The sequence below is a fragment of the Meleagris gallopavo genome, chromosome 1 (assembly GCF_905368555.1).
Source record: "Meleagris gallopavo chromosome 1, MGAL_WU_HG_1.1, whole genome shotgun sequence".
NCBI classification, from domain to species: domain Eukaryota; kingdom Metazoa; phylum Chordata; class Aves; order Galliformes; family Phasianidae; genus Meleagris; species Meleagris gallopavo.
This window is the reverse complement of record NC_139404.1, coordinates 66,051,772-66,077,986: the sequence shown is the minus strand read 5'-3', so window position 1 is coordinate 66,077,986 and position 26,215 is coordinate 66,051,772. Positions and strand designations below refer to the sequence as shown.

Here is a 26,215-nt window from a genome sequence, read left to right as displayed (position 1 = left end):
TCATCAAATACCATATAGGCCAAGCGTGTTCTCTGTTGTTAGGCAGATGAGGATAGGCATTTACACACGGTTTTGTTGCTAGGCCAATAACAGACAGATTAATTTTGGTGGTATAGTAGAGAATTCCAGCTGCATGGATGACCAAATTGCAATGAATCTTCTAGGGCTCCTCCATTTCCCATTTCAAGCCTATTCCTTTAGGTTAATGAACAGTACAAAAATACTTAGATCTATCATCTAACAAGGCAACATGTTCACAAAGATTTAAGATTCTGGACTAATGGTTTTCAGCTACTGCAGAGGAGAGCTCTGCAGAAGAAAAAGCAAATATCACCATTATTGTAAATCCTCTTTCTGGTGGACTTGGATATATAAATATGTAAATATTTATCTACAGCAAAAGTATTTATTTTGCTTGTAGGAACATTGACAAAGTAATAACTAGACAGTTCAGTATGTGTGCTCCCACCTGACACATGCATACATTTCTGGAGAACCCTTGGTAGTTGCCTTATATCACAAAGTAAAATTTCATAAAGCTTCCTGATATTTTGGGGCTTGTACCTACACCACAATATTTCTTGCATTTTCCGTCCCTGTGTCTCCTCTGTTGGTCTTTCCTCTTTGTCTTCCACCAGCTTCTCATAATGTTACCTCTCATGTGCTAGCAAGACCAAAAACTCACTGATGTTATAACATCCTCCGCAGTACAACAACGCACAGATTGCTCTTACCACAAAAATAATGCATAGTAATATACACAGTATTTGCATTAACTGATTTTGTTGTCTGCCTTGAAACCAGACCTTCAAAAGTAATAAGGAACTGCCCTATTAGCTGTGTACTCCTGTGTATTTGCCTCTGCTTCCTAGGGAATGATGTCCAACAAGAAGCAAACTCTAATGTTATAATTGAGTCAGAGATCAGTGAGAAAATAAGCTTTAATCATATTTGGGATTTCAAACAACAGTTTCCACTCTCAAATCTCTTGAGAACACATTTATAGATCTTTCATTTAATTTGAACTGAGATAAAGGAAAAGTGAGTGCAGAACAAAATGTAAAGGCCAAGTGTTTTTACCGGTTTCACTTCTATTGTTGAATCATTCTTCAAAGTATTTCTTTCCTGGGGGTCAGAAGTACTGCCAGGAATAAGGCAGACACACAGTCCTTGCCTTTGTGACTCGGCAATATATGTCTGGATGCTCAGAACCGGGCATATTACACTAGCCTAGGGGTGAGAGAAGGAAGGGCTTGTTGTAACAGAGAGGGAAATAATCGAGGATCTCTACTCCCCTTTCAGTCCTTAAGCACTCTGAATCATGCATTTGCTCAGATTATCAGTATAACAAAAAAAAAACCCAACAACAATACTTTGATTTTTCTGAAGCATTATCTGGGAAGAAAATCCTTGATATTGAAAACAGCTGTTACATACCAATTTCTAGCTAGCATGGTTGTTATGTAATTCAGGGATCAATTTCCCAGCTCTGCTGATTCGAAAAAGCTTTACAGTAAGCTCTCCCTCTCATCCTACAACCGGAACTCTTCATAAGAGCATGTATCCTTCTGCAGTGCTGAAGCAAACAGAACCGAAGGCACTTACTGAAAAGTTCTCTGCGGAGTGTTAAAAATTATGGACTATAATGCTCCCTCCGGATACCACAGCATGCTTTATTCCAACTGTTCTTCTGTCATAGACTGAACATATATAAAATCCAGTACCTCTCCTCCCTCCTCCCTCCAGCCCCTAGAACAGCGTGTATCTGTCACAAATCACTCCTTATGTTTCACTTCTAAATGCATCTTTATGGCTAATTTTTAAAATGATGTTGATTGAGTTGCCACTGTAAGAGAGTGATACTAACAGAGGTAAATAATCTTCTGCCACTTCTATGTCTGATGTCTTACAGCAAAGACAAAAAAAAAAAACAATGAGTATTTAAAGGAATTATGTTATACAACAGAAAGCTAAATGGAAACAGATGGATTTGCAGAATTGCTGCAGGCTTTGACTCACAGTCATTGTGATAATTTAAAATATAATGACCTCTTTCCCTAACAGTTTTCTAGAGATTGCTGCATCCAGGAAAAGATAGCACAACAAAACTTGTAAATGCTCTCCAGACACTTCAGTGCAAAGCTCTGCCACTTGCTAGTGAGGCACTCAGGTGCACTGAGCTAAAACCACAGAAGACACACAAAATTCCATAAATTCTGCCTTGAATCAATAGCAAAGAGATAGGAAAGAGGGGCTGTTAGCACTTATATACACTTAAAGTGTTTTCTAATTAAACACACAGCTAAGGCATAAGGCCCTTGCATCCTAAGCTTGTGAGCTTGTGGAAAGAGACTGGAAACATAAATCTTACTTGAAGAACAATTATTCTGAGGAATTTCATCAACTTCTACAAAGATGCTTTGACCCGAGTCAGTGATTCCTCATTCATAAATAAGCTGAATATCTATTAATCAGTATTTTCTTTGAAACATCAAAAATTAAAGACTTAACGCTTTACACTCATTAGTTTATTTTTAACTCATTAGAACAGTATGCACACAGGGAAAAGCTGATTTTCTTGGTTTTTGGCATAATCCGATAACCAGGTAGTAGAGATCAGAACCTTGTAATCTCCTAGGTTTATATTTCAATTCTGTTACAACACGGTGAAGCAGTAGGCACTGCTGCCCTATGTAACCCATCCATTAGCTGAACCACTGGTTTTGCAGATTTACTAGGTTTGATATTTGTGATGTTTGCCAGGTGCCACTTTCAGTTCTCAGTAATCAAATTTCTCTTGTCTCTTAGCTACTAGTGAAGCTGTGGAACTGCAGATTTTGCAGTTTGTCCACTTAAATACAAGGGAGGAAAGGAGCTTTCCCTCACGCTCAAGCTGACTTCAATGTTCAGTCAAAAGCAAAATCAATTAGCTGCATACCACAGAAAAAAAGCAGAAAAACTGGTCATGTTACTGAGCTGCAGTGAAGTTCAGAATAGAAGGTGCCTGCATCTGTACCAGAGACTGGCTTTGAAGGGGACCAATACATCAGTAATTACCTTCAGCAGCAGAAGAAATTCATAAACCAGAATGGACAACACTGATCATAATGTCAGTAGTGTGACAAGGCTGCTTCTCAATTTTATTGTTCCAATATTGTAACTGCTGTGCATACAATACTTAAGAATATTAGAACAAAACAAGAAGCGCTGTTCATTCTGTACGGCTGCAAAGCTGTACCTATAAACAAAGGTTACTAGAACACATCTCCTCCTTAGTCATAGCATTAACCCTTTCAGAAGAAAATGCCCTATGGCCTAAAGCTTTTAAGGGAGTCTGTAAATGCATAACAATGAATTAAAAAACAGGACAGCATCACTTTTTTTTTTTTTTTTTTTAAATAAATAATATGCTGCTGCTGTCGCTGATTCCTTGAGAAGTGAATGTTAGCATTCTGTTGGCCAGAAACATACTGCTGTTTTATGGGTAGTCATCAAAATGTCATGCTTCAAAATATTAGACAGCATTCCCTGCTACATACAACAAAAATATCCAATTACACTTTCTGAAGAAATCACATGAATTTAAAGGCACGGGCACCACAAAAGATATAGGAGCTGATGGTGACAGCCATTTGGAAACACAAGGATCTCAATTAATATTAATCATGGCTAAAAGGGATCTCTTCATTACTGAATAAAAACAATGTGAAAATAGAACGTCAACTAATAATCTGTAGCTTCCGGTTCTACTAGCATTAGGTTTCCTACAAAAGAAATCCAAATTCAGCTCTTAATCTTGAGCAATTGAATTGGGAGATTAACTGCTACTATGAGTACAAAAGACAACTAAGAATTTGATTCAGTTTAGTTTTTTTCTCTTGGCTGATCAGAATTAGGCACCCCAATTCATGTAGATGTACACAATATGATTCAGGAGAAAAAACTGCAGTAAGAGCTGAAGGGGAAGAATATTAAGACATTTCAATATGTTCTAAACAAAAGAGTCAGGTTTCACTTGAAAATGTATTCCAGTTCTCATTTTTCTCAAATAAAAATACTTCTAGTGCTTCAAAACAAAATAAAAATTTTAATCCAATCACTTCTCAACGTTTCTTGCAACTCAAAGGAATTATTTTCTGGAGGGGGGGTGGAGGTACCTTCCAGGTAATTAAATAACTAGCTGTTTGTGGAGCTCTAAGGTTACAGTGTCAGAAGTAAATTTAGTTATTATATACATATATATTTTATACATATATTAGATACATGCAGATATATAACAGGGAGATGGAAAGTTGGGTTTATTTTACCCTTTCCTTGAATGGTTTGTGCAAACTGCTTTGGTCTCTTTGCAGTAACAATCATTAACAAACAATTTTGGGGTTGCACAGTGGTAGCAAGCAGATAACAAGAGCTATGCAAAGATTACTGCACAGATAATAAATAAATATTTGTAACATGGAACAACTTTTTAAATTAAAAACTTGCTAGTTACCAAATGCACTTATTAAAACGTGACCCAGAAGCTACCAACATAGTTCACCACTTGAGGCAACTTCTTCCTTTCATCTGTTTGAGGCCGACCTAATTTTCTGATGGCCAGAGATGAAGCAGAGTGCCAGCAATGTGGGAGGAAAACACCTTTTGTTCTTTACTCACATGGTGCCTAACAGAGTGCATGCATCCTTGTCTCTTTGGATGGCGCTGCAATAGAAAGAAGGATAATACACAGCAGGGAGGCTGAGGAACTATTGTCAAATTTCAATTCATATTCTTTTTGGTCAGGTCTCAGTCAGCATTTGGGACAGTGGAAATCTCCTATTCTGCTGCCTGTACATCACTGCTCTTGTAGTCTGGATGAAAGATACTACTTTTCAAACCAATTCCTCTTGACACTTTCTCAGTCAAAACACATGCTCTTGCCTTTATTCTTGGAGAGACTGGAGAGAAATGGTTTTGGAGGAGGGATAATACCTATTCAATCTAAGAAAGTCATTTTAACCACCCCTACAACCACCTTCAGAAGGCAGTTCATCTTCACAGGTAAGTCCTCTCCCCATTAACTACAGAAGTCTGGACTTGTGATGTCCACAGTTAGGTGAGATGACTTACAGTGTGGTTGGATCCTCAGCTCTACAGCTGCCCCGAGTGAACAACTGCACTTACAATAGGAAATTCTGTATGTTATCACACAGAAAAGCAAGGCTATTAAATTACATCTGAATCAATGCTTTGTTTGTTCATATTCCTTCAATCCTATTCATTCTAATACATGGGCTCGAACACACAAATAAGAGTGCTGTTTTCTGCACTGGAAATTTTGAAGAACACTCAGAAACTGTTGTCCAGTGTCTTTAAAAACAGCTTATTTCCTACAGATTCTGCAGTAATTTTTGGACATCTGGAGAGCTGATATATAAGCGAAAATAACTGAAGTGGTAAAGGAAATAGGGAGTCTGTCTCTGATTAATTACGTGTTACATGATGATATCATTTCATGAACTACTCATTTAAATAACAACCTTTAGTTTGATGCTACCTTCATTATAAAAGAAAACTCATGAAAATCACAAGTACCTCACATTTAATCTCGATCTGGTCCTTCCGTATATCTTAATTTCAACAAAAGACAAAAGGACCTCCCAGCATTAACACTCAATCACTTGTAAGAAAACCTATTGTTTATAGGGCACTCTGCCCTATTCAAACACAAGGGATATCATTAAGTTCTGCACAAAAACCCAAACATAAGCTTTGGCAGCTGAGAGATAGAGAGCAAATGCAGAAAGTACTGCTGTTCAGATGACAGGAATTAGTACAGCTCTGCTGGCTTCCTAGAATTATACTGAATACAATACACCAGCTGAGGATGCTATCCATTATCTATAACTCCAGCTGTGCCTGCATAGCTAATCCAGTCAGATCTTTGAGTTGAGACTTACATGGCATGAAGCAGATTGCTTTATATAATTTAAATACAAAGAAGAAACTTGCAGATAATTCCTGCCTGAACTCACAGTGACTCAGAATTAAGTGAACATGGCACAGCAAGTAAACCAACAGTGTAGTTTTTCATAGGACTGCTAAACTATCCACCAAGGGGTCCAGGCACGCACAAAAAATGTGATGGAAGTCTATTATTTTTTTTGGTTGAAATTACTTGTGTAGTGCAATTCAGCTTCAGTTTCTTTTAAGCATTCAACCCTCCACAATCAAGTTCTCACTATGCATGAAGTCCAAAGTATCTGCAAGGTGGGAAATAGTCAAATTGTTTACTTCTCATAAAAAATTTTCTCTTGAAGTTTTTTTTGTTTTGTTTCAGCCCCAAATTTCAGGGCAAATGTACAAATTCAGCAAATTTTAAGAAGAAAAGTGCTTGTCTGTTGTGAGCAAATGTAGAAAGGGAAGAAAAATCTAGGTCTGAGCAAATTTGCTTAGCAAGCTAGAGGATATGTGACAACTTACTTCCAGCTCTATTAGTGTGCCACCAACCTAAAAGCAGTCAGTTCATCACATACTAGGATGTCCTCTTTCTTCAGGCTGCTGCTTCTGTCAAGAGCTGTCTGAACAGCTTGCACTTCACAGTTATAGTCTAAGCACGCAACCACTCATTCACTTTGCACGACTCAAGCTTCTGCCAAACGGCACGAAAGAAAGTTGTGAAGAACCTTTTGAGCAATTCACAGGAAGTCTTTTCTAGGCCGCTGCCAAAGGATGTTCACAACTAGTTGATAAGCAACGCAGAGAAGGAACATACGTCTCACAAGAGGAACATGCTGCCCCACATCAGTCACAAGCATTATAATTGTGTGGCACTGCCATAGTTTTGCTTCCAGCCACACAGAGTTGGTGCTGCCTGTTCAGCGTGTTATATGTTCAGTGACGAAGGGAGAGGGGGGAGAAATAGTGCAAGAAAGATGAGAGGTGGATTTAGGGTTTAGATCTCTGCACACTCTCATGCAACCTTCTCTTCCAACTCCGTACCGTGCAGTAGCTGCCAGCCCTCCCATACCTTGTTGATTTCAGTAGCAACAGCAATTGCTTACAGATCTGTATGTCAGGCTGTGACTGAAGCAGTCATTTGGCTAGTCAGATTGTATTTGCTGCTTTTGCCAGTTCTTCCCCATCTCCTCTATAGAAAAGGAGAAAGAGCAAGAAGAAGCTTTCAAAAGGCTAGATTCAGCCCACATGCAACCCTATAGTTAGACAAGGACACTTTACATACAAGTAGATATTAAAGAGCAGAATGAAGCATGAAATAGAAAACAGGAATAAGACTATCTAATATCCCAGCTCGTCACTACAAACTACACTCTGCTACAATGGCAAAAACAGCTTTAACCAAACAGCATTACTTACATTCTACAAAAGCTCACCAGGAACTCTAAAAATATTTATTCTAAAATCAACCAATACATATCCTTACAGCCAATATTTCAAACAAGTAATCTGAAACAAAATGACCTTTTCTGAAATCAGAGAAATCTTGCCTCCTAGTTCCTGCAGTGTCCACTGCAATGCCCCTTCCGCACTCAACAATATACGCCCTTTGGGAAATTAGATTAGAAGTATTTCTGAGTAGTGCAAAATAAGCAAAATTATACAGAAACTTTCAGAAACTTTCAGGTCAGGGCTTCATCTGCCACAAGAGTCACCTGAAGGCAATGAACCACATTTTGAAGGTTGTCATGGTACATGCCTTTTCCATGTGAAGAGAGAATCTCTCCCTTACAGGAGAGTTTACTGTGTGGGACAGAATTACTATTTGTACTTAGTACACACAAAAGGGGAAAAAAAGATTAATATATTTTAATATCTTACGCATATTTTACTTCAAGCAAGTGAATAACATCCAATGGCACTGGCGAATCTACAATTTTTTTACTTGAGTTGCTAATGGCGGTTCTTTAAGGCCTCAGTTCACAGAGATATATTTACAGACAAAGATGCAGAGAGCAAAATGAGAGGGAAGGCAAATATTATGCCAAAACTGAGATGACCCAGCAATGTTCAGGAACAGGAACACTAACATTACAAAGAATAAAAGGAGGATGGTGAAGGTCCTCACATGCCGTGGCTGCTTCCTGTGCTCCTGCTTAGCGGAAAACCAACAGGAAGGGACACATCCCTGAAAAACTGATGGATACCATCCACTCTGTGGGAAACTGGGATGCTCAGGGTCCTGACAGTCCTTGCTAATGGAAAATTCCTTGGACAGTAAGCTTGTAACTTAATACATGCCTCTCATATGAGGAAAAATACAGATGAGAAACAAAATTTGCAGTGTTCTGACAATGTGTGAACAGCAATTAGCAACTCTGCAAACAAAAGCAGCTTCTCTGGCAGGTCCCATTAATCTTTTAATGCAGATTTAATGCTCATAAAAGAGATAGCATGAGAAGCCATGGATTTAAGTCTACTTATAATGTTAGGCAACACAACAAGCACTTATGATTGAACGTTGGGCAAAGAGCCAAAAAGATGGTGCTCTGGATTTTCACTGGCTGTGACTGCTCCCTCATTCTCCTGTTGCTCCATTCAAAAATGAAAGACAATGGCATTTCATCTGTCTTGCTAAATGCCCCTGCTCCACAATAGTTCGTAAACAGCAGCTTGACTTCAACTTACTCCATTTAGAAATAAAAACCCTCTAAAGTGGGACAAAGATCAGCTCTTTGATATCATGTCCTGGCAAAAAAAATCTTTTGGTTCCTTCTCTCCATTACAGTTCAAAATCAACACTCAGAAACCCCTCCTTAAGGCCAGCAATAAACCTTGCATTTGACTGCCAATTATGCTTTAGAACCAGTCCCACTTTTTGCAGCTTTTCCAAAGGCTCCTTCCTGCCTCGTACAGAAGGATGAGAACAGCTTAAATCAGCTCTCAGTGGAGGACCCTCTGGGACAAGGCATGAAGGGACTCGAGCCAGAAGACAACCAGTAAAGAAACTGTATTTATGAATTGCCTTGGATTTCACTTACTAGCAGTATCAAGACACCTTCATGTCAGTACAAGGGTTTGCACTCAGTATTCTAAGCCTGTCATGCATTTACATTAACTTTTACTGGCCCAGATCAGAAGGCACAAGGAAAATCAGCATGACTGAGAGAGATACAGCTGGACAGAGAGGAGAGCATGACCTGAGGACATAGTGTGGTTGGGACTCCTGGGACAGGCATCCATTTAGCATGTCCCTGCTAAAGCCCCAGCTAGGTCAGCTGATGGGAGGAACATGTGCAGATGACAAGCCATCCTTCACCAGTAATGAAACAGTTAAAGAGTAATGAGCATTATTGACTTACACAGCTGTGCTTTGCATCCACAAAAAAGGACTGCACATGTACAGTGATCATTTTCTTATCGATAATCTCGCTCAGAATTACTCTACTTTAATCTCTAATCTGATTCAGGTTTTCAAGGCTACCCTCCTGGCCATTCGTCCTTTATTTATTTTACAAATAATGAAAGTTTAAGAACGAACTCAGCACTGATCATGGAACAGATCATTCTGGATGACATGCTTGCTCACATGAGGAATGAGCGTGTGATCCGAGACAGCCAGCACGGCTTCACCAGGGGAAGGTCATGCTTGACCAACCTGGAGGCCTTCTATTGATGGAGTGATGGCATCGGTGGACAAGGGGAAGGTGACCGATGTCATCTACCTGGACTTGAGCAAGGCCCTGACATGGTCCCCCACCACATCCTTATCTCCAAATTGGAGGGATATGGATTTGATGGGTGAACCACTCGATGGATAAGAAATTGGTTGAAAGGCCGCAGACAGAATGGTCATCAATGGCTCTATGTCCAGGTGGAAGCTGGTAACAAGCGGCGTCCCCCAGGGGTCTGTGTTGGGACCAGTGCTCTGTAACATCTTTATCAATGACATCGATGACAGAATTGAGTGCACCCTCAGCAAGTTTGCTGACGACAGCAAGCTGAGTGGTGTGGTTGACACAGTAGAAGGAAGGGATACCATTCAGAGGGACCTCGACAGGCTAGAAAGGTGAGCCTGGGTGAACCTGATGAGGTTCAACACAGCAAAGTGCAAGGTTTTGCACTTGGGCCAGAGGAATCCCAGGCATCCATACAGACTGGAAGGAGCGGTCCTTGAGAGCAGCCCTGCAGGGAAGGACCTGGGGGTCTTGATAGATGAAAAGCTTAACATGAGCCAGCAGTGTGCTCTTGCAGCTTGAAAAACAAATGGTATCCTGGACGCCATCAGAAGAGGGGTGGCCAGCAGGGACAGGGAGGTGATTGTCCCCCTCTACTCTGCTCTTGTAGGGCCCTATCTGGAGTACTGTGTCCAAGTCTGGAGTCCCCAGTTCAAGAAAGACAGAGAGCTATTGGAGAGGGTCCGGAGGAGAGTGACGAAAATGATCAGGAGGCTGGAGCACCTCTCCTACAAAGACAGGCTAAGGGAGCTGGGCTTGTTCGGCCTGGAGAAAAGAAGGCTGCGGGGTGACCTCATTGCAGCATTTCAGTACCTAACGGGAGCCTACAAACAGGAGGGGAATCAACTTTTTGAAAGGGTTGATAACTGCAGGACAAGGGGAAATGGTTTTAAGTTGAGGGAGGGAAGATTTAGGTTGGATGTCAGGAGGAAATTCTTTACAGAGGGAGTGGTGAAGTGCTGGAACAGGCTGCCCAGAGAGGTTGTGGATGCCCTGTCCCTGGAGGTGTTCAAGGCCAAGTTGGATGGGGCCCTGGGCAGCTTCGTCTAGTATTGAATGTGGAGGTTGGTGGCCCTGCAGGTGGCAGGGGGTTGGAGATTCATGATCCTTGAGGTCCCTTCCAACCCTGGCTATTCTGTGATTCTGTGATCCTGGGTCTTCACTGCAGTTGGCAAAGAGATGTATACCTGACTACATTTCTATCTTCTGTTTCAAGGCCCAGATTTCACAGAATTGAACAGCAAAGTTGCTATTAGTTAGAGCAGCAAGGAATTGCAAGAGCAATTCCTTTCTTTAAAAAATCTGCTGTTTTCTTGCTCTGACTGCTGCTTGATCAATCTACCGTCAGGATACAAAATCTAGCTGCTTCTTGAAATGTTGTTTCCCCCATATCTTAGTCTGGAATAAATACAGTAGATAGTAGTAATGTAAATTGTACAGGAACCCTTCAGCATATCAACAGCAAGCCAAACATCCAGATGACGACCAAAGTTCAGTTTAATGAATCTAAGAAACACCTCTTACCATTTGCAAATGTAAAAAAGAACACTCGGAGCTTTTCTTCTTCTTGTTACATTTTGTATTGCACTTGTATCTTGGGCAATTACTCTTTTTATGCAGCTTTGATTTACCTCCGGTTAGGATACAGTCTAGAAGTGCTAACCAGCTCACAATTCTACCAGCCAGCTTCCTCAGCTCTGTCTTTAATATTGTCAGTGAGAGTGAGTGTAAGAAGTACTGTGGATGTTTTTTACATGTATTAGACTAGACTCCAATTAAAAACAAACGAGCAAAGAAACAAAAAACCCTCTGAAACAGTATATGACCTAAAATACCAGTGACAAGAACTACTTATACCACCTTAGTACATGAGTTGGAATGCAAAATGGAAGAGCAAGTGCAAAGAGCAGTTAACACAGATAGAAATCCAGACTAGGAGAACTCAGTGAGAGTAGCCCTGCAGAAAAGGACTTGAGGGTTCTGATAGGTGAAAAGCTGACATGAGCCAGCGATGTAAGCTTGCACCCTTGAAGGCCAATAGTAACCTTGACGATCAAAGAGCTGGAGCACCTCTCCTATGAAGACAGGCTGAGAGTTGGGATTGTTTAGACTGAATAAGAGAAAGCTCCAGGGAGACCTCATTGTAGCCTTCAAGTACTTGAAGGAAGCTTACAAGCAGGAGGGGGACTGATTTTTCACACAGTCTGATAGTGATAGGGCAAAGGGGAATGGCTTTAAACTAAAAGAAGGCAGATTCAGGTAAAGTGTTTAGGAAGACATTTTGGGAGGTAGTAGTGAGCTGGGGGTCGGCCTCTTCTCCAATGTAACTAGTGATAGAACTAGAGGGAATGGCTTCAAGTTGCACCAGGGGAGATTCAGGCTGTATGTAAGGAAATACTACTTCTCCGAAAGGTCAGGTGCTGGAATGGGCTGCCCAGGGAGTCACTGGTGGAGTGACTGGCCCTCTGGAGTCACTGACCCTGGAGCTGTTCAAGGAATGTTTAGACGTTGTGTTGAGGGACATGGTTTGGAGAATGCTATTGGTGACAGGTGGGCGGTTGGACTGGATGATCACGTAGGTTTCTTTCAACCTTGGTGATTCTACGATTCTAAGACATTTTTTACTCAGCAAGTGGTAAGGTGCAGGAACAGGCTGCCCAGAGAGGTTGTGGATATGGTTGTGCCCTATCTCCAGATCTTTAAGGTCCCCTCCAATATAAGCCATTCCATCATTCTGTGATTATATGAAAGATCTAGTGGATAGAATTAAGCTGAGTGGGGGGTGGGGAAAGGAGGAGATTAAAGTATCATTACAAAGAAGGCATAGTTATATCCTGGAGCTTCAGCTCAGGTTCCACCATCTACTGATAGTATTCTCAGCCTTGCACATCTAAGCAGATCTTTCAAATTAGACACCTCAACAGGTATAGGCACCTGATACAAGAAACTAAGAAATTTTGTTTAAACAGAGGAAAAGTGTTTTTTCCTGTAAGAGCAGTCAAACACTGAAATACGTGGCCCAGGGAGTTTGTGTATGACAGACTGTGTATGACAGAGGCCATCCACCTTTTTTGGTCTATTTTGGAAGCAGCTCTTTTGCTGCAGTGCAGACATGGCTTCATTGACTTCAGTAGGTATGAGGTCAACCCTTGAGAGGATTAATATTGCTACTCTTCCAGGGTATAGATGAAGCAGAAAAGAAAGAAAATAAAGCCTATGACTTTACCCCTCTAGCAGATAAACAAGGAAAGGTCTGTAGGGATAGGTAGTGTCAGCTGATTCATCTTATAAAAACAAATGAACAAACAACAACAAACAAGAAATATTTCTCAGAACAGTTGTTTTTAAATTCCACACTTTTTTCTTGTTTATGTTTTGTGAAATGACTCCTGTGATTGAATGTTTGTCTATATTTTGACTTAATATTTTCTTTCCCTACAACCTTACATTTTAGTTCCTTAAACTACAAAAAGAATACTTCAAGAATACTACTTCTCAGCTGTGAGAATACTACTATTACTTGTTGGAAGACACTAGACACCTGGACTTAAAAAGGAAGCAAAACTTCCTGGGCATGTAAAATACAGAGGAAGCTTCTGCTGTATCCTCTTGTTCAGAAAATGTCTGTGTTGTTCCTCTTGAAAGGCCTCTGATGAGTTTTCCATGACATGGTCATGTTACCGAATCATTCAGTTCTGACTTTATGTTTTTTTCACAAATTTAACTTACTCATAGAAAAAATAAAAAGACCACTCCAGTAAAAAAGTTATTTATCTTTTTGAAATTCTGGCCTCTACAAGTACTCTATTCATTTCAGATATACATGTATACCTAATTGCTCATTCTGTCGTCTACATATAAATGGAACGGACATCTCTACAATAAAGTCAGAGCATTTCTTCTAAAGATCTTTTAATGAATTGTAATTAGTTTGAGTAGCGCTGCTTGACACTTTTTCCTGAACAGTTTAAAAACACATTTTGGAGCTGTCAGAATTAAGCTATTTAGCATTTTCAAGACTTCTCTTGAAACTTAAGTTAATCAGTATCAAAATAAGTTCAGAACTTTCTGAGACCAACAAATAATTGACTTCCATGCATTACACTCCTTGGCCTTAGAAACAGGTTTTAATTTCTGATGTTACTTTTTTCTCAATTTTGATGCCCTTTACTTTTTTCTTGTCTTCTGTGGAAGGCTTTCTGAAAATCTAAATACTTCCTACAGTGTTTAATCACTTCCACTCTTTTTACATGTGCTAAACTCAGTCAGAGTCACTAATTCCTTCTGATCTTCATTTTTCACCACCCTTTTAATACCAGTACTATTCTTTTTTTTTCACATTCCCTGAGAACATTTGAAAAATAGTCTAAAAGATCCTTCTTTGACAGTTCTCATAGTGTTATGGTTATTTACTTAGAAACTCCTAAAAAATTCTCCAGATCCCTCTAACTTCTAATTTACTTACGGATCCCTTAGCCTACATGTTGTCTGTTCTCATTTCTGTTCTAAATCCTTTGTTAAGACTATTTTGTCTGCATTAACTCCTTCAATATCAGACAGTAGACCTGTTGTAGCTGATATCCTTCTTCTTCTTTCAGTACATTTATATTCTCTAAGGTTCCAGTTTCCTCATTGATGCAAGAGTACTGTCTTTCAGGCATTCTATTACTCCATTTCTAATAGATTTCTATTAACTTCCCAGAATTCGACTGCAAAACTGTAATTTGGAATTTTATGGATCACAGTTTTTAACTTTCCATGCAACTATCAGTTCTGCTACCCTTCAGTCATTCCAGAGAAACTGGTGGAAATAAAAAACCATAAAAGATTAAATTTAGCATACAGGTGCTTTTGGAAGGTTGCTCTTTTCCTTCTGCTGTTAGTGTTGTTTACCTGTCCAGGTAATTTTTTAACATTTCAAATACGTAACTCTCGAACAAGGTTGCTTCTCTTGCTTAGAGTAACAAACTCAAGGAACAGAAATGGCAAACAGTAAGCAAATAAAATACAGTGGGGTCAACATCTAATTTTTAATATGGAGCATTAGAAAAAGAAAGGAGATGAGGCTCTTTTAACTAGTCTCAACTCTCAATAAAATAAAATAAAATAAAATAAAATACTAAAAGATGTGCCTTACAGTAAACTCTAGAGATAGATCAGTGAGGTAAAGTATACAGCTTTCTTTATAGATTCATTGCATGACTTGGATTGGAAGAGACTTCAAAGATCATCAAGCTCCAACAAACATCCCCTGCCACAGGGCTGCCAACTGATAGACCAAGTACTACACCAAATTGCCCAGGGCCCAATCCAATCTAGCCTTGTACACCTCCACTCGTGAGGTTATTTATGGGCTCCATAACCTCTCTGGTTATGGTGCTGCCTGTTCCAGCACCTCACCACTCTCACAAAAAAACTTCAACTGACATCTAATTTAAAATTTTCCTCCTTTAGTTTAAAACCATTCTTCCTTGTCCTATCACTACTTGCCCTTGTAAAAAGTTTATTTCCCTCATGTTTATAAACTCCCTTTAAATACTGGAAGGCTGCAGTGAGGTCTCCCCACACATTATATTAGATTACTATGACTACATTACACATATTATTGTATAACGTATTATGACTGTATTACGCATGGGAGCAAATTAAAGGTAATCACTCCCTCCTCCTTTATCCCTTAAAACTCATAATGAATTTCCTTATGACTTTACAGATAGAATAGAAGTGCTCAGCCTCACGTCTTCATAAAAATTCAGAGACAGAGTCAGCTTCTAATACTCATCTAACCCAAAGTGGTACAAAAATTGCATCATGCAGAAAACAAGACATCCTTTTACAGTTGATTTCAATTTTCCAACAATAATTCTTTAACATGAAAAACTGTGAAATAAGTATTCACCAGAGCCTGAAAGTGCCACCTGAAAGAGGCACTGAAAGGCAACCCAACTGCAAACCCCATGTTTGCCTCTTTAACCAGAGCAGCTGACTCTCACTGTTAAACCTACTCATGCTGTATTAACCAACGGTCCTGCACTAAATGATCCAGCCACATCTGAAGCAAGTATATCACTTGTCCTCCACGCATCTTTATAGCCAAACATTATCTAAATAAATATAAGGAAACCACTAATTTGACAGATGTCAACTACCCAAAATTTCTGTAGAAGTAAACTAGAGGCAATAAAAAGCAAATGCCAATTTTTTCAACTGTTCTGTTCAGAAAAACAGCAGTTTCACTATAAAATAAAAAAGCTCAACTCCACTTGGAGGTGTATTTTAACTGAAAATTATCCTATTTCTGTGATCATGCATAAAAGGCTGCTGATGAAAAATGTTCTCTGATGCTTACAGTGACTCATTTTGAGCAATTTAACAGCATCATGTAAGAAATACAGAGGAGTTTTTTAACATTCTGACTCAAGGCATTTGTCCTTTTCTTCAGATCAGGTTTTGCTTACAAAAACCATTTTCATGAATCACAACCTCACACTTACACTTTTTTTTTTTTTTTAATTGCAAATTTAGCTTAAAGCTAGTATAATAGTATGAAAAACAACAAAGGCAGAGATGCTTTCTAATAAATCAAATTTCTTACATTTTCTCCTCAAAGGACAGACTACAGTTCCTGAATAAGGATGTGCAGAGAAGGCTACTCAGATGCCAGAGCGGACAGGGAAGAAGAGGGTGCCTCATCTACCCTCCTCGGAGCTATTCAGTTTGGAAGATAAGTCCAGCCAAAAGCTCCAAAAGCAAAAGAGAGAGCTTTAACTGACAAGAAAAAATCCTGTGTCAAGTTCTCATTGGTATAAAGTACTACAATAGTTACTGCAGTGATTTATACCAGAAGAAAATCTGTTCCCCTTAAAAGACTCCACTTTGGATTTTCTCTCTCCATTCATCCTTTTCTTCAGCATCTGTTCTATTTATTTAGTCTTTTCTCTGAAATACACATTGAAATAATGCCCTAAAATATTTATTATGCCCCTCAAAAAGCTTGATTTTGATAATAAAAAATTTTAAAAGCCACAGACTACATAGAATGATCAGTTACCTAAAAAGAGATTGAGCACTTAAAAATCTTTTGGGATGTGACCTTGAACAAATCTGACTGCTCATAGAAGACACTATATTGATTGATCTAGAAAAATCGTACTCATACAAGTTATTTCACTAACTAACTTTGAAGATATTACTTCCATACCTAAACATGAAGGACATACTTGGGTACACTACTCCACAAATAGGCAATGGGCTTAGTAGCTCTCACATCAAGTCTAACTGCATCAACATAAGGATGAAAAAAATCACTTTAATTAAAAGCATTACTTGCTCAAGGACATATATAGATCTCCCATTTCACAAATCTAATAATGGAAAACCAGACAGCTGGTTGTATTTCTGTTTGGTACTGCTGGCAGACTCTTCAAGATAGTGGTCTTAAGACAGCAGGAGGGTGGAGAAAAGAAAAAGCAACAGTTTTCCTGCAACGGCTTGCCAAAAAAATGAAAATGTGTGAGACAATGTGTTAATGAGTATCAGCACATATGGGCAAGACTGGTGATTTTTGTAAGACAAAAATTTGCAATTAAAATGCCATTTGCAATACAGATAATTAAGATTAACACCAAAATCCCCTTTTAAAGTAGCGGATGCACAAATATACATGTAAGATAATGCATCCTATGCCTCTCTAGTTCTACAATAAACGCATGTTATATGGAAATTTCAAGACTTTTCTACCAGAAATTCAAATGAATTCTTTTAATCCTGATGTCTTCTATCTTTACTTTATGATAATCACTAATAAAAAATTGATTTTTTTAGAGCATCAAACTATTATTTCTTGAGATCTCATTTATAATTCTTCATTTTATCCCATTATCAATTAGTCCTTCAATTATTTTAGTATGGAGATTTCTATAGAGCAACTGAGCAGAGGTTCTCCCAAAATAACATCTTGTCTACCCTTAGTCTTGGGAAAATTCTACTCATTCAGCCCAGCCTATCAGTCTTGCTCTTAAACACAAGCTACATGAACTGAACAGCAGTCTCTAGGATGCTCTTTCTAATATCTAGCAATCAGTTTTTCTGATTATGTATTGTCTCACCTCTGGTCACCTTAGCTAACAGCACCCCAGGAAACTGTTACAGCTCTCCTGGACTTTTTTACTGCCTCTGCCTGTGGCCTGATGGCAGCACTGGGGAATGTTTCTGTAGAAATGAGGACAAAAACAGGTGCCCTCACAGAGAGAAATCAGGGCTTCAGTTGTCAGCAAATTTAAAGATTTTAAGTGAATTTCACATTAGGGGAAAGACTGACTGAAAGACAGTGGGGCTCTCTGTATACAGAAGGGTTTATTGCGCTCTGCATCTTGCCCATAAAAATTACTTCTCAGAGATGTTATCCTATTGCTGTTGGCAGAAACATTCACAGAATACTGTAGAACATAAATTTGTGATGTGAATGAAAGCAATGATTCTTATCATTTTGGAGTGCATCTCAATGGAATAACCTGAGATATACTCAGTATCAACAATAGGTACCAGGAACAAAAGAACAGCTATGCGAATTATTTAAAATTCCATGGTAAAATGAGTTCACAGGAAAAGATCCTCACATCCCCTTTATTCCTAAAAAAAAAGAACAAGATTTGAGCAAGACATTTTCCTTCAAGAACTTATTTTTCTCTTTTGTTTTCATGGTTTTTCTCTAATTGTTTTTACGATCTTTTTCAATTATTAATGTAAGATGTAACTACGTATGATTGAAATATATCATCTTTAACAAAGACACACAGTCAAGAGGAATTCTGATGCATTATTTTCATGAGAATTAGCAACAGGACTTAACATTGTGCATCTGTTTAATCAAAGATTAAATAAGCTTTTAGCAAATTAAATAATTACCTTGGTTCAGTCTTTTTATTCCTAATGTCTTAAGACATAAGGACTCAAAGCTGTCTTTGGGACTGAATCTAGGAATGATTATGAGCTGGTTCTTAGGTTCAGGAAGCATCTTAGAAAAGCAATTTAATCCTACTCAAATTTTGTGGCAACCTAATAAATAACAGCGATATTTAACTGACATTTCAAAGCTTCAAGGGAGAGTCATTGCATTTGTTAGCCTTTAGTCTCATTCCTTCATCTTGCTTTAGTGCAGGAAATGGATGTTGCCAAAAATTGAGAAGTATCACTGAGATCAAAAAAGTGAATTAATTTTAATGCAAAAAATTATTCATATTCAGTGAAAGGAAGCTCATACCAAACTGCTAAGTCTGATGACTGACCCTAAACCTCGTTCTTCAAGTTTCAGTCAGAGTATTTCCATTAGCAGTGTTATGTAACTATTGAGAAACTTCACTACAAAGACTTAAAGGCTCTCCTTTCCTGGTAGGCCAGCAGTATTTCTCCACGTTATTTTCCTATCCTGTGCCACTTTCCAGCATGGAGGGCTCAGGCTGAGCAGGAGACTGGAAGGTGTTTCTCCAGAGAATGGTGCAGACCTAATTGCTCATCACGCAGCAGGGACTGTGAGGGCAGACTCCAAGTCTTCTTTCACAACCTGCTCCTCAAGCTGACAACAGCAGCAGCTCAAAGAGCAGCTGCACAGCTGTCTGCTCTCTTGCAAGTGCAAAGAGTGTGCCTTCAAGCACACTGAAATGAAAAGGGAGAGAAGCTTCACACAATTCAACTGGCTGTTGGATTACGTCTCAAAGGCGTAAGGTGTCAGGAAGTGCGTTATAAACCTCAGGGGCTTCTGCTAGTTATAATGATGCTGAATTACGAGAAATAAAGAATGCTACCGTGTTCTTTGTGTCACTTGCTAATGAGATTATTTCCACACAGGTCAGAAACACAAGCAGCTCCTGGATGAAACACTTACCAACAGATATCAGTAGATCTGAAACACAGTGGATGCTAGGAAACCATCTATTTGGACTGTTACATCCACATTAACAATGATGTATGTCTACACAGGTTAGACAGAGTGAAAAGTCATGGCAGATAGAAAGAAAGATTGCTGCAAAAAACATTTGTTTGCAGATTATTTGAAAGTTCAGACCGAAGATAAGTGTATTATCAGATATTTATCAAAGTTGTTGAAGGTTGCAAGATAGTATCCAACTGCTAGAGTTTGCTTCTCTGAAACAGCTTTTAATCAGTGACTCAAGAAACACGTAATATTTATATCCTAAATATTGACTCCTATGTACCACTTAGTCAAAATCCACCATTGATCATAAATCATTGCTATCTACATAAATGTTTTCATGTCCCAGTGTGATCCACTGACTAGTCAGGCTCTGCTCCACAGCTGTAGGTAAATGATTAGATACAGAAATGATACAGAAACAATCTCTGTAAGCAACAATACCTTGCTGATTTTTCCACAGAACCTAAGAACAGCCAGGAAGGTTTATATAGGCTTGAGGGACTAATAGAAGGGAGATGCCTGTGACACATCTTAGATGAAAAATGAAATTGGGGCAGTCATCATGAATCTCCTAGTCAGCCGGGGAAATTTCTATCATAATACCTTTGCTGTCAGTACTCCTTCATGTTAAGAAGCAACATTAGGGTAGGAAATTCCTCATACTTTTTCAAATCCAGTTGAGAACTGAGCACCATATTTTACACATAAAATCTGTACTACCTGCATGCATAATGATATTGTTTCTTTAAACAGAGCAGGAACTTGATCTCTAATTCTTTCATTATTATCTGCTTACTTCAGGATTCGTAAATGGTAACATTCAGAAGGTATCACTAAAGTCAAGGTACTCCCAGACTGAATTTTTTTACTCTCCCATCCTAAGGCTCTCAAGAAGAAATATCACTGAGCAGTAATCACCAGCAACAATTTAGTTATCTGAAATAAATCATTTTGATTTTAAAAAACAAAATAGAAAATTACTTCCCCATCCCTGATACGAAAACTTTGCCCTATCCAATATGCTTAATCATAAATTATCTAGTAAAGATATATCTTTTAGAAGCAATGAATGGTATTGCTTCTAAGACTAATTCACTAAATCTGCCATAACACACTTGAGAGATAATTGAGACGTCAAGCCTCATCAATATCAACCTACTTAAAGTAAGGACAACAGGACAGTGGAGGAATGATAATGAATAATGCCATTATGTGAAGCTCATTAACTTATAGCTTAGAAACAGATACATACCAGTCACTACTCTGAAAAGTCCTTGAATGTCGTGAAAGTCCACACTGATAAGTATCTCAGTTCCTTAAAAACCTTATTTCTATAGAAATTGATTGCTTTAGGAGGGTAGTAGTCTTCTTTGTATTCTAGCTTCCTGACTTGTACCTTTGATTAAATTTTAATTCACCACACAGCAGTCAAATAATGAGTTTAGAGACCATACAGGAAACATTAGTAAAATATACACATTTTTTAAAAAAATCTCTTTCTGACCAGGCAGAGGAAGATAAATGCCAGATCTCTCAAGAGCTTCAAACCTCACAGAAGGTTTCTCCTATTTTTCAGCACTATTAATTTGTTCTCTATCTTATTCTTAGTAACTGGTTGTATATCTCCTTATCTGATCAATAAACATACATATACAATTCACATTACTTTCTCATCAAATGTCTTGCATCACAGTTATCATCCACGCATGCTGAAAATAGACACTGAAAACAATCCCATTTCCTGTTATCCTATTCTTTCTCCCCTTTCACTTCCTCCATTTCCCTTCTCATCTGCTCACTCCCCATTTTGATATGCCTCTCTCAAGAGTATCATTTCACAAGTGCTCATTCCTTCCTTTCTTTCTGTACTGGTTAACTCCACAGTCTCCCTAGCATAGTTCCACAGTCTTCCTGTACCATCACTAAAACTCTTTTTCCTTTTTCTCTTCTTCTTTGAAAACATACTAAGTGCAGTAAGCTTTCCTCTCTATCCATTGATGAAGGGTGTGGGAGACACAAAAAATATTCATGAGTTTAACAATTCTCTGCCTTGACAATTGTAAAAACCTTTGCAAGCATTGTACTTCTCACTGCTCTTATTCATTTTATCCACAATGCTACTGCCAAGCTATGTGATGTTCTGGACATTTCATCCCACTTCTTAAATCAACCTCATTAGCTGCGTACCTCCCATAGGATTTTCAGATCCCTCATCCTCAGACCCTGCTCTGAGCAATTCCCTCTTCTTGTCTGGCACCTGGCGCATTCTCTTCCAGTTCTGTTTGATTTGCTTGCATCTTACCCTAAAGGCATTTCTGTGCCTTCCCCTATTCAGATGCTCTCTGTTTGGAAACAGCTCTTGAAGCTGATGACTTCTCCATTTTCCTCTTGATCACCTTCTCTTTCCTACTCTGTTGAAGACTGTCATACAAACCATCTTTTTCACTCAAAATTAGACAATTCTTTGATTCCAGGCAGAGAGAAAAATATTACATTTAGATACTAACATCAATTTCCAGTTCTGCTCAGTGCCTTCCTTCTTTCTCACGTACCTGGCTTTCTATTATTCATTTTATTTCACTGCTTTGTTTCCTTTCACTATCCTTCACCTCCCCATACCTGCATTATACTTTTCTTTTTATGCCTAATCATCTCCTGCTCACTCCCTTGGTTTATGCCTTTTCTCTTTGTTTTTCAGTGAATATGACAGGTTACTACCAGATCTCATTCTGTCTGAGAACAGCCTACCTCATTCTGGGTGACAAAAAAAAAATAATAATAATAATAACATGGCAATTAAAATTCAGTAAGGCAAAATCAGAGCTGGCACTGACATCTTTTTCCTCTTCTCTTCCCCTCTCTCAATAGCTATTACAATTTGGAAAATTTCGACTAATAAAAAACAAAACTTTATCCCAATCTCCTAGGAAGCACAGCTTGTGTGATCAAAACCTGCTGATCAGTCTATCCTAATCACCTTTGTACTTGTAAGACACTATCAAACGAATAATACAAAGAGAGTAAGGACAGAGAAGTTATCAGAGTTGAACCAAAGAGCAATCAAAATTAGCATCTTCATTAACTGTGGGATGCAGCAGCCAGTTGGCCCAACCAGTGCAGTAGTGTGGTCCACCCATTTGGTATGCACCTGGCTTGCAAGCAGCCAAAGCACTTCTGGCACATACCCTGTGATCAGGTAATGAGAGGGAACCGGAGGCACAGATGTGAAAAAAACAGAAGAAAAAACTGCAAGAAGCCAGCCTTCATTAGCTTCCCTGCTTACAGTGAAAAGATCTAGGTTTATTTCACCCAACATGGAACCACTGTGCATTTCATCTTTTCCAGGATCAGGACATAACTCTGTCACACTATCTAAAACACAAATGACATATTTTTTCTTTTCTGTTTCTCCAATCCAGAGACAGAGCAACATGCTCCCTACCTTTTCTGAATTATACTGGGATTTGCAGTCACCAGCTGAGTTTTCAATCCAACATCCTTGCTGTATTCTCTGGATAGAGGAGGAAGGTTGCACCTGTGCAAAGAAAGACATCCAAGATTTTAACTGACAGTCAGGATTGACAGGCTTCATCCCCAGTCTTTTTTATTCTGCAAGTTTGCAGTTTTAGAAAAAGAACTGCAAGCTGACAGAAAATGTGAAAGTGCTGTACAAACATTGGACCACGCTAGGCATTTTCCTACTATACTACATCCCATATGCACAATAGGGCATTTTTGCACCAGACTGTGGAGAAATATAGAAGAAAAAAAATCTTTTGCAGAGATGATTCTATAAACTATTAAGCAAAAACAAAGTGACCTGAGACCTCTGACAGGTTGAAAGGTTACAGCTGTTATTATCTACAGCAAAAACTTTTTTCAAACTCTTTCCTCCAAATTCTTTTTCACTCTGCTTTGTCTTGTTTTCCAGCATCTGGCTCTAGACTAGTATCACACGCACCACATACGTCTTGCAAACAACGGGCAAATGCCCTTCAGTATACAAGAACTTACCAAGAAAACACAGAGAAAAAAATGCAAGTGATTATTTATACTGTGCATACTATGTTCTCTCACAGTCTTGTTCTGGCAGACAGGGCAATAATATAAAATAGATAAAGTGACCAAGCAGATTTACTTTGGCAAGCAAACGGAGCTCCAAAAAACACAAGTGGAGAGAAACATGCAAACAAGGAGCAGTCCTAAATACTCCCAAGTAAAGAGGTGGAAGAAGAAGGAAGGATTGTAAATAATGGTGAAAACATGAGGGCTGCTCCAAAAGTAATGTCTCCCACTTTAATATCTTTAATATCAATGTCAGAGGTGGATGTTGGTGGTATAGCAGTAGAGGCTGAACCCTCCCTCTGATATTCCATTACAGCTTGTTGCTGTGTGTCAGAGGGGCAGTCTGACAAAACGGCATCTGACATGGAAGTGAGTATGAAGCAAAGGCGTGGAATTAAATTCCTCCATGCAGAAAAAAATTGTGTCCACTGAGATTCATCAGTGCTGGGGGAATGTTGATGGAAACCAAGCACTGGATGAGAGCACGAGGCAACGGGTGGTGTGTTTCAGCAGGGTGACAGTGGGTCACCTCCACTGGTGCAGATTCTTATGAGCATGGCATGCAGCTCTCATTCATCACTGGCAAAAAAGGTAGCTAATGGTGACTACGTTGAAAAATAATGTTTTGTAGCTGAGAATTTGCTCTACCAAGTAGTGTGATTGTGCTCTTTGTATCTGTTAGAGTTTTCTTAGAAATAAATAGGAGGCATCACTTTTAGAGCAAACGACATAAATTCAAGCTGACTCAGCCCTGTTATAGAAATTAGTCAGGAGAAATGAACTCAATATACAGCAATTACACTAAAAATGAGTGTCAAAACAATGCTTTCAATTTCAGAGTTGTCTAACTTTTTAAAGCAAAGATATGAAGAATAATATTAGCGCTTACAGAGTAAAAACAAAACCAAGATTCTCAAAGAAAAGTGGAATTGGGAATTTTTCTGGAGCAAGACTGTTAGATTTTAGCGTTGTTGGGTTGTTTTTTGAGATGGTTTTGCTGTTGTTTTTTTTGTCCCCCAAAATCTTGTACAGACAGGCTGAGGTGCAGCTCCCAGCTGCCCCAGGGCCTCAGCCTGGCAGGGAGCTGTTACTTCAAATCCACCACTTCTCCTCTGTTACCAGGGAGACACGGGTCTCCATGACGTGGGTTGCACGTCTGGGAGAGGCAGCTTCATTTTCTTCCCATGCTCCCATAAAACTCCCTGGCACTCTGTTTCAGGAGCACTTCTCCAGCAATGCTTCTGTGCATCTCCCAGGCAGCCGGAGTGGGTCACAAAACCTTCAAGTCCAGCAATGACTGGTTGCTTGTTCTGTTTTCTTTTTATCTTCTAGATAAAGAATGACAAAACTTCAGAAGCTGAGAAAGGTTTACGTAATAAAAAATTGAGAAGAAAAAAAGACAGCAATTGGTTTCTTCTCTCTGCCTGCACTAAGTGGGATACAAATTAATCAGCCTAACTCTATTCGCAGAGGTTGTAGAAACACTCTCAGTAGCGGTTTTCAATGGTAGATCAAACAAATATTTGTGAAGAAAGATGTGTGTACAGATGACTTGCCCTGGAGCAGAGATGGAATAAGTGACCTCTGGCAGGCCACAGTTTAATGGTTCCTGATTTGAATAAACACAGACTCGTATGGCCTTTTTTGATTGAAGTTTATTTAAAAGTACTGGAGATGTACCAAGATATGTCCTTAGTTTTATCATCTTAATTTATTTCTCACACCAGTTGCAGAAGCTTTATTTAAACACGCTAACTCCCTTCAGCAGTAAATCACTTTCCCAATCTGTTCTTTGTGAAATATTAAGAAGTGGCCTAAGTATCCAACAGGAAACTCAGCAAGAAGTCAGTCCATCTTCAGAAACTCCTTGCCCTTTTCCAGAACGAGTCAACAGAGTGCTAAGCTCCGTGCAGGTGAGTAATGCACCAAGAAGTAAAAGATTCACAGTAAGATGCTTGTATTTTTTATTATCTTACTCTTACTCCTGGTACTGAGGAGTATGTAAACATGCAGGAAAGAAGGTAAAAGCAGGACAGTGTCTGAAGTCAGCATTTTTTGACACGAACATAAATGAAAGAGAAGTTATTGGCCAACTTACTTTTGTATCTCCCTGCTTGGGCCCAGATTTTGTGGGGGAAAAAAAATCAACAAAGCACAGCAGTTCATGTGCGCTTTTTTCACATGTGAGGCCTTCCAGTTCAATAGGTAGAAACAGCTGACTGAGAATGAAATGAACTGAAATGAGAGGGATCCTTCAAACTTCACAGGGCAGAAACCCCTCTTCTGAATTTGGCCCAGAGGATAAGTACAACTCCTTCAGGTGCAGAGAATCCAGGCAGCTTGACTGAGTAATGGCATGTGCATTTGACAGATGTTATGTGATTACCTAGCTATTTGAACATACACTAAAAGCTAGGGAATAATAAGAGTTTAATATGGGATTTTGAATATTCATTTCTACTCCTTTGTAGCACCTTGACCAGAGTCAAGACTATAATTACCTATGGCAACTGAAAGCAACATTTTTCTGGACTTGTTTACT

At 39.0% G+C, this 26,215-nt stretch overlaps 1 protein-coding gene across 1 annotated transcript in view; it reads right to left on the bottom strand.

Annotated features, from left to right (window-relative positions):
* The window catches only part of ST8SIA1 (ST8 alpha-N-acetyl-neuraminide alpha-2,8-sialyltransferase 1), a 143,506-nt gene that overhangs the window by 52,001 nt on the left and 65,290 nt on the right, over positions 1-26,215 (bottom strand). Inside the window, exon 4 of the mRNA XM_085231663.1 lies at positions 23,051-23,143. Coding sequence (XP_085087789.1) covers positions 23,051-23,143 — 93 coding nt within the window. The remainder of the gene's footprint in view (positions 1-23,050; positions 23,144-26,215) is intronic.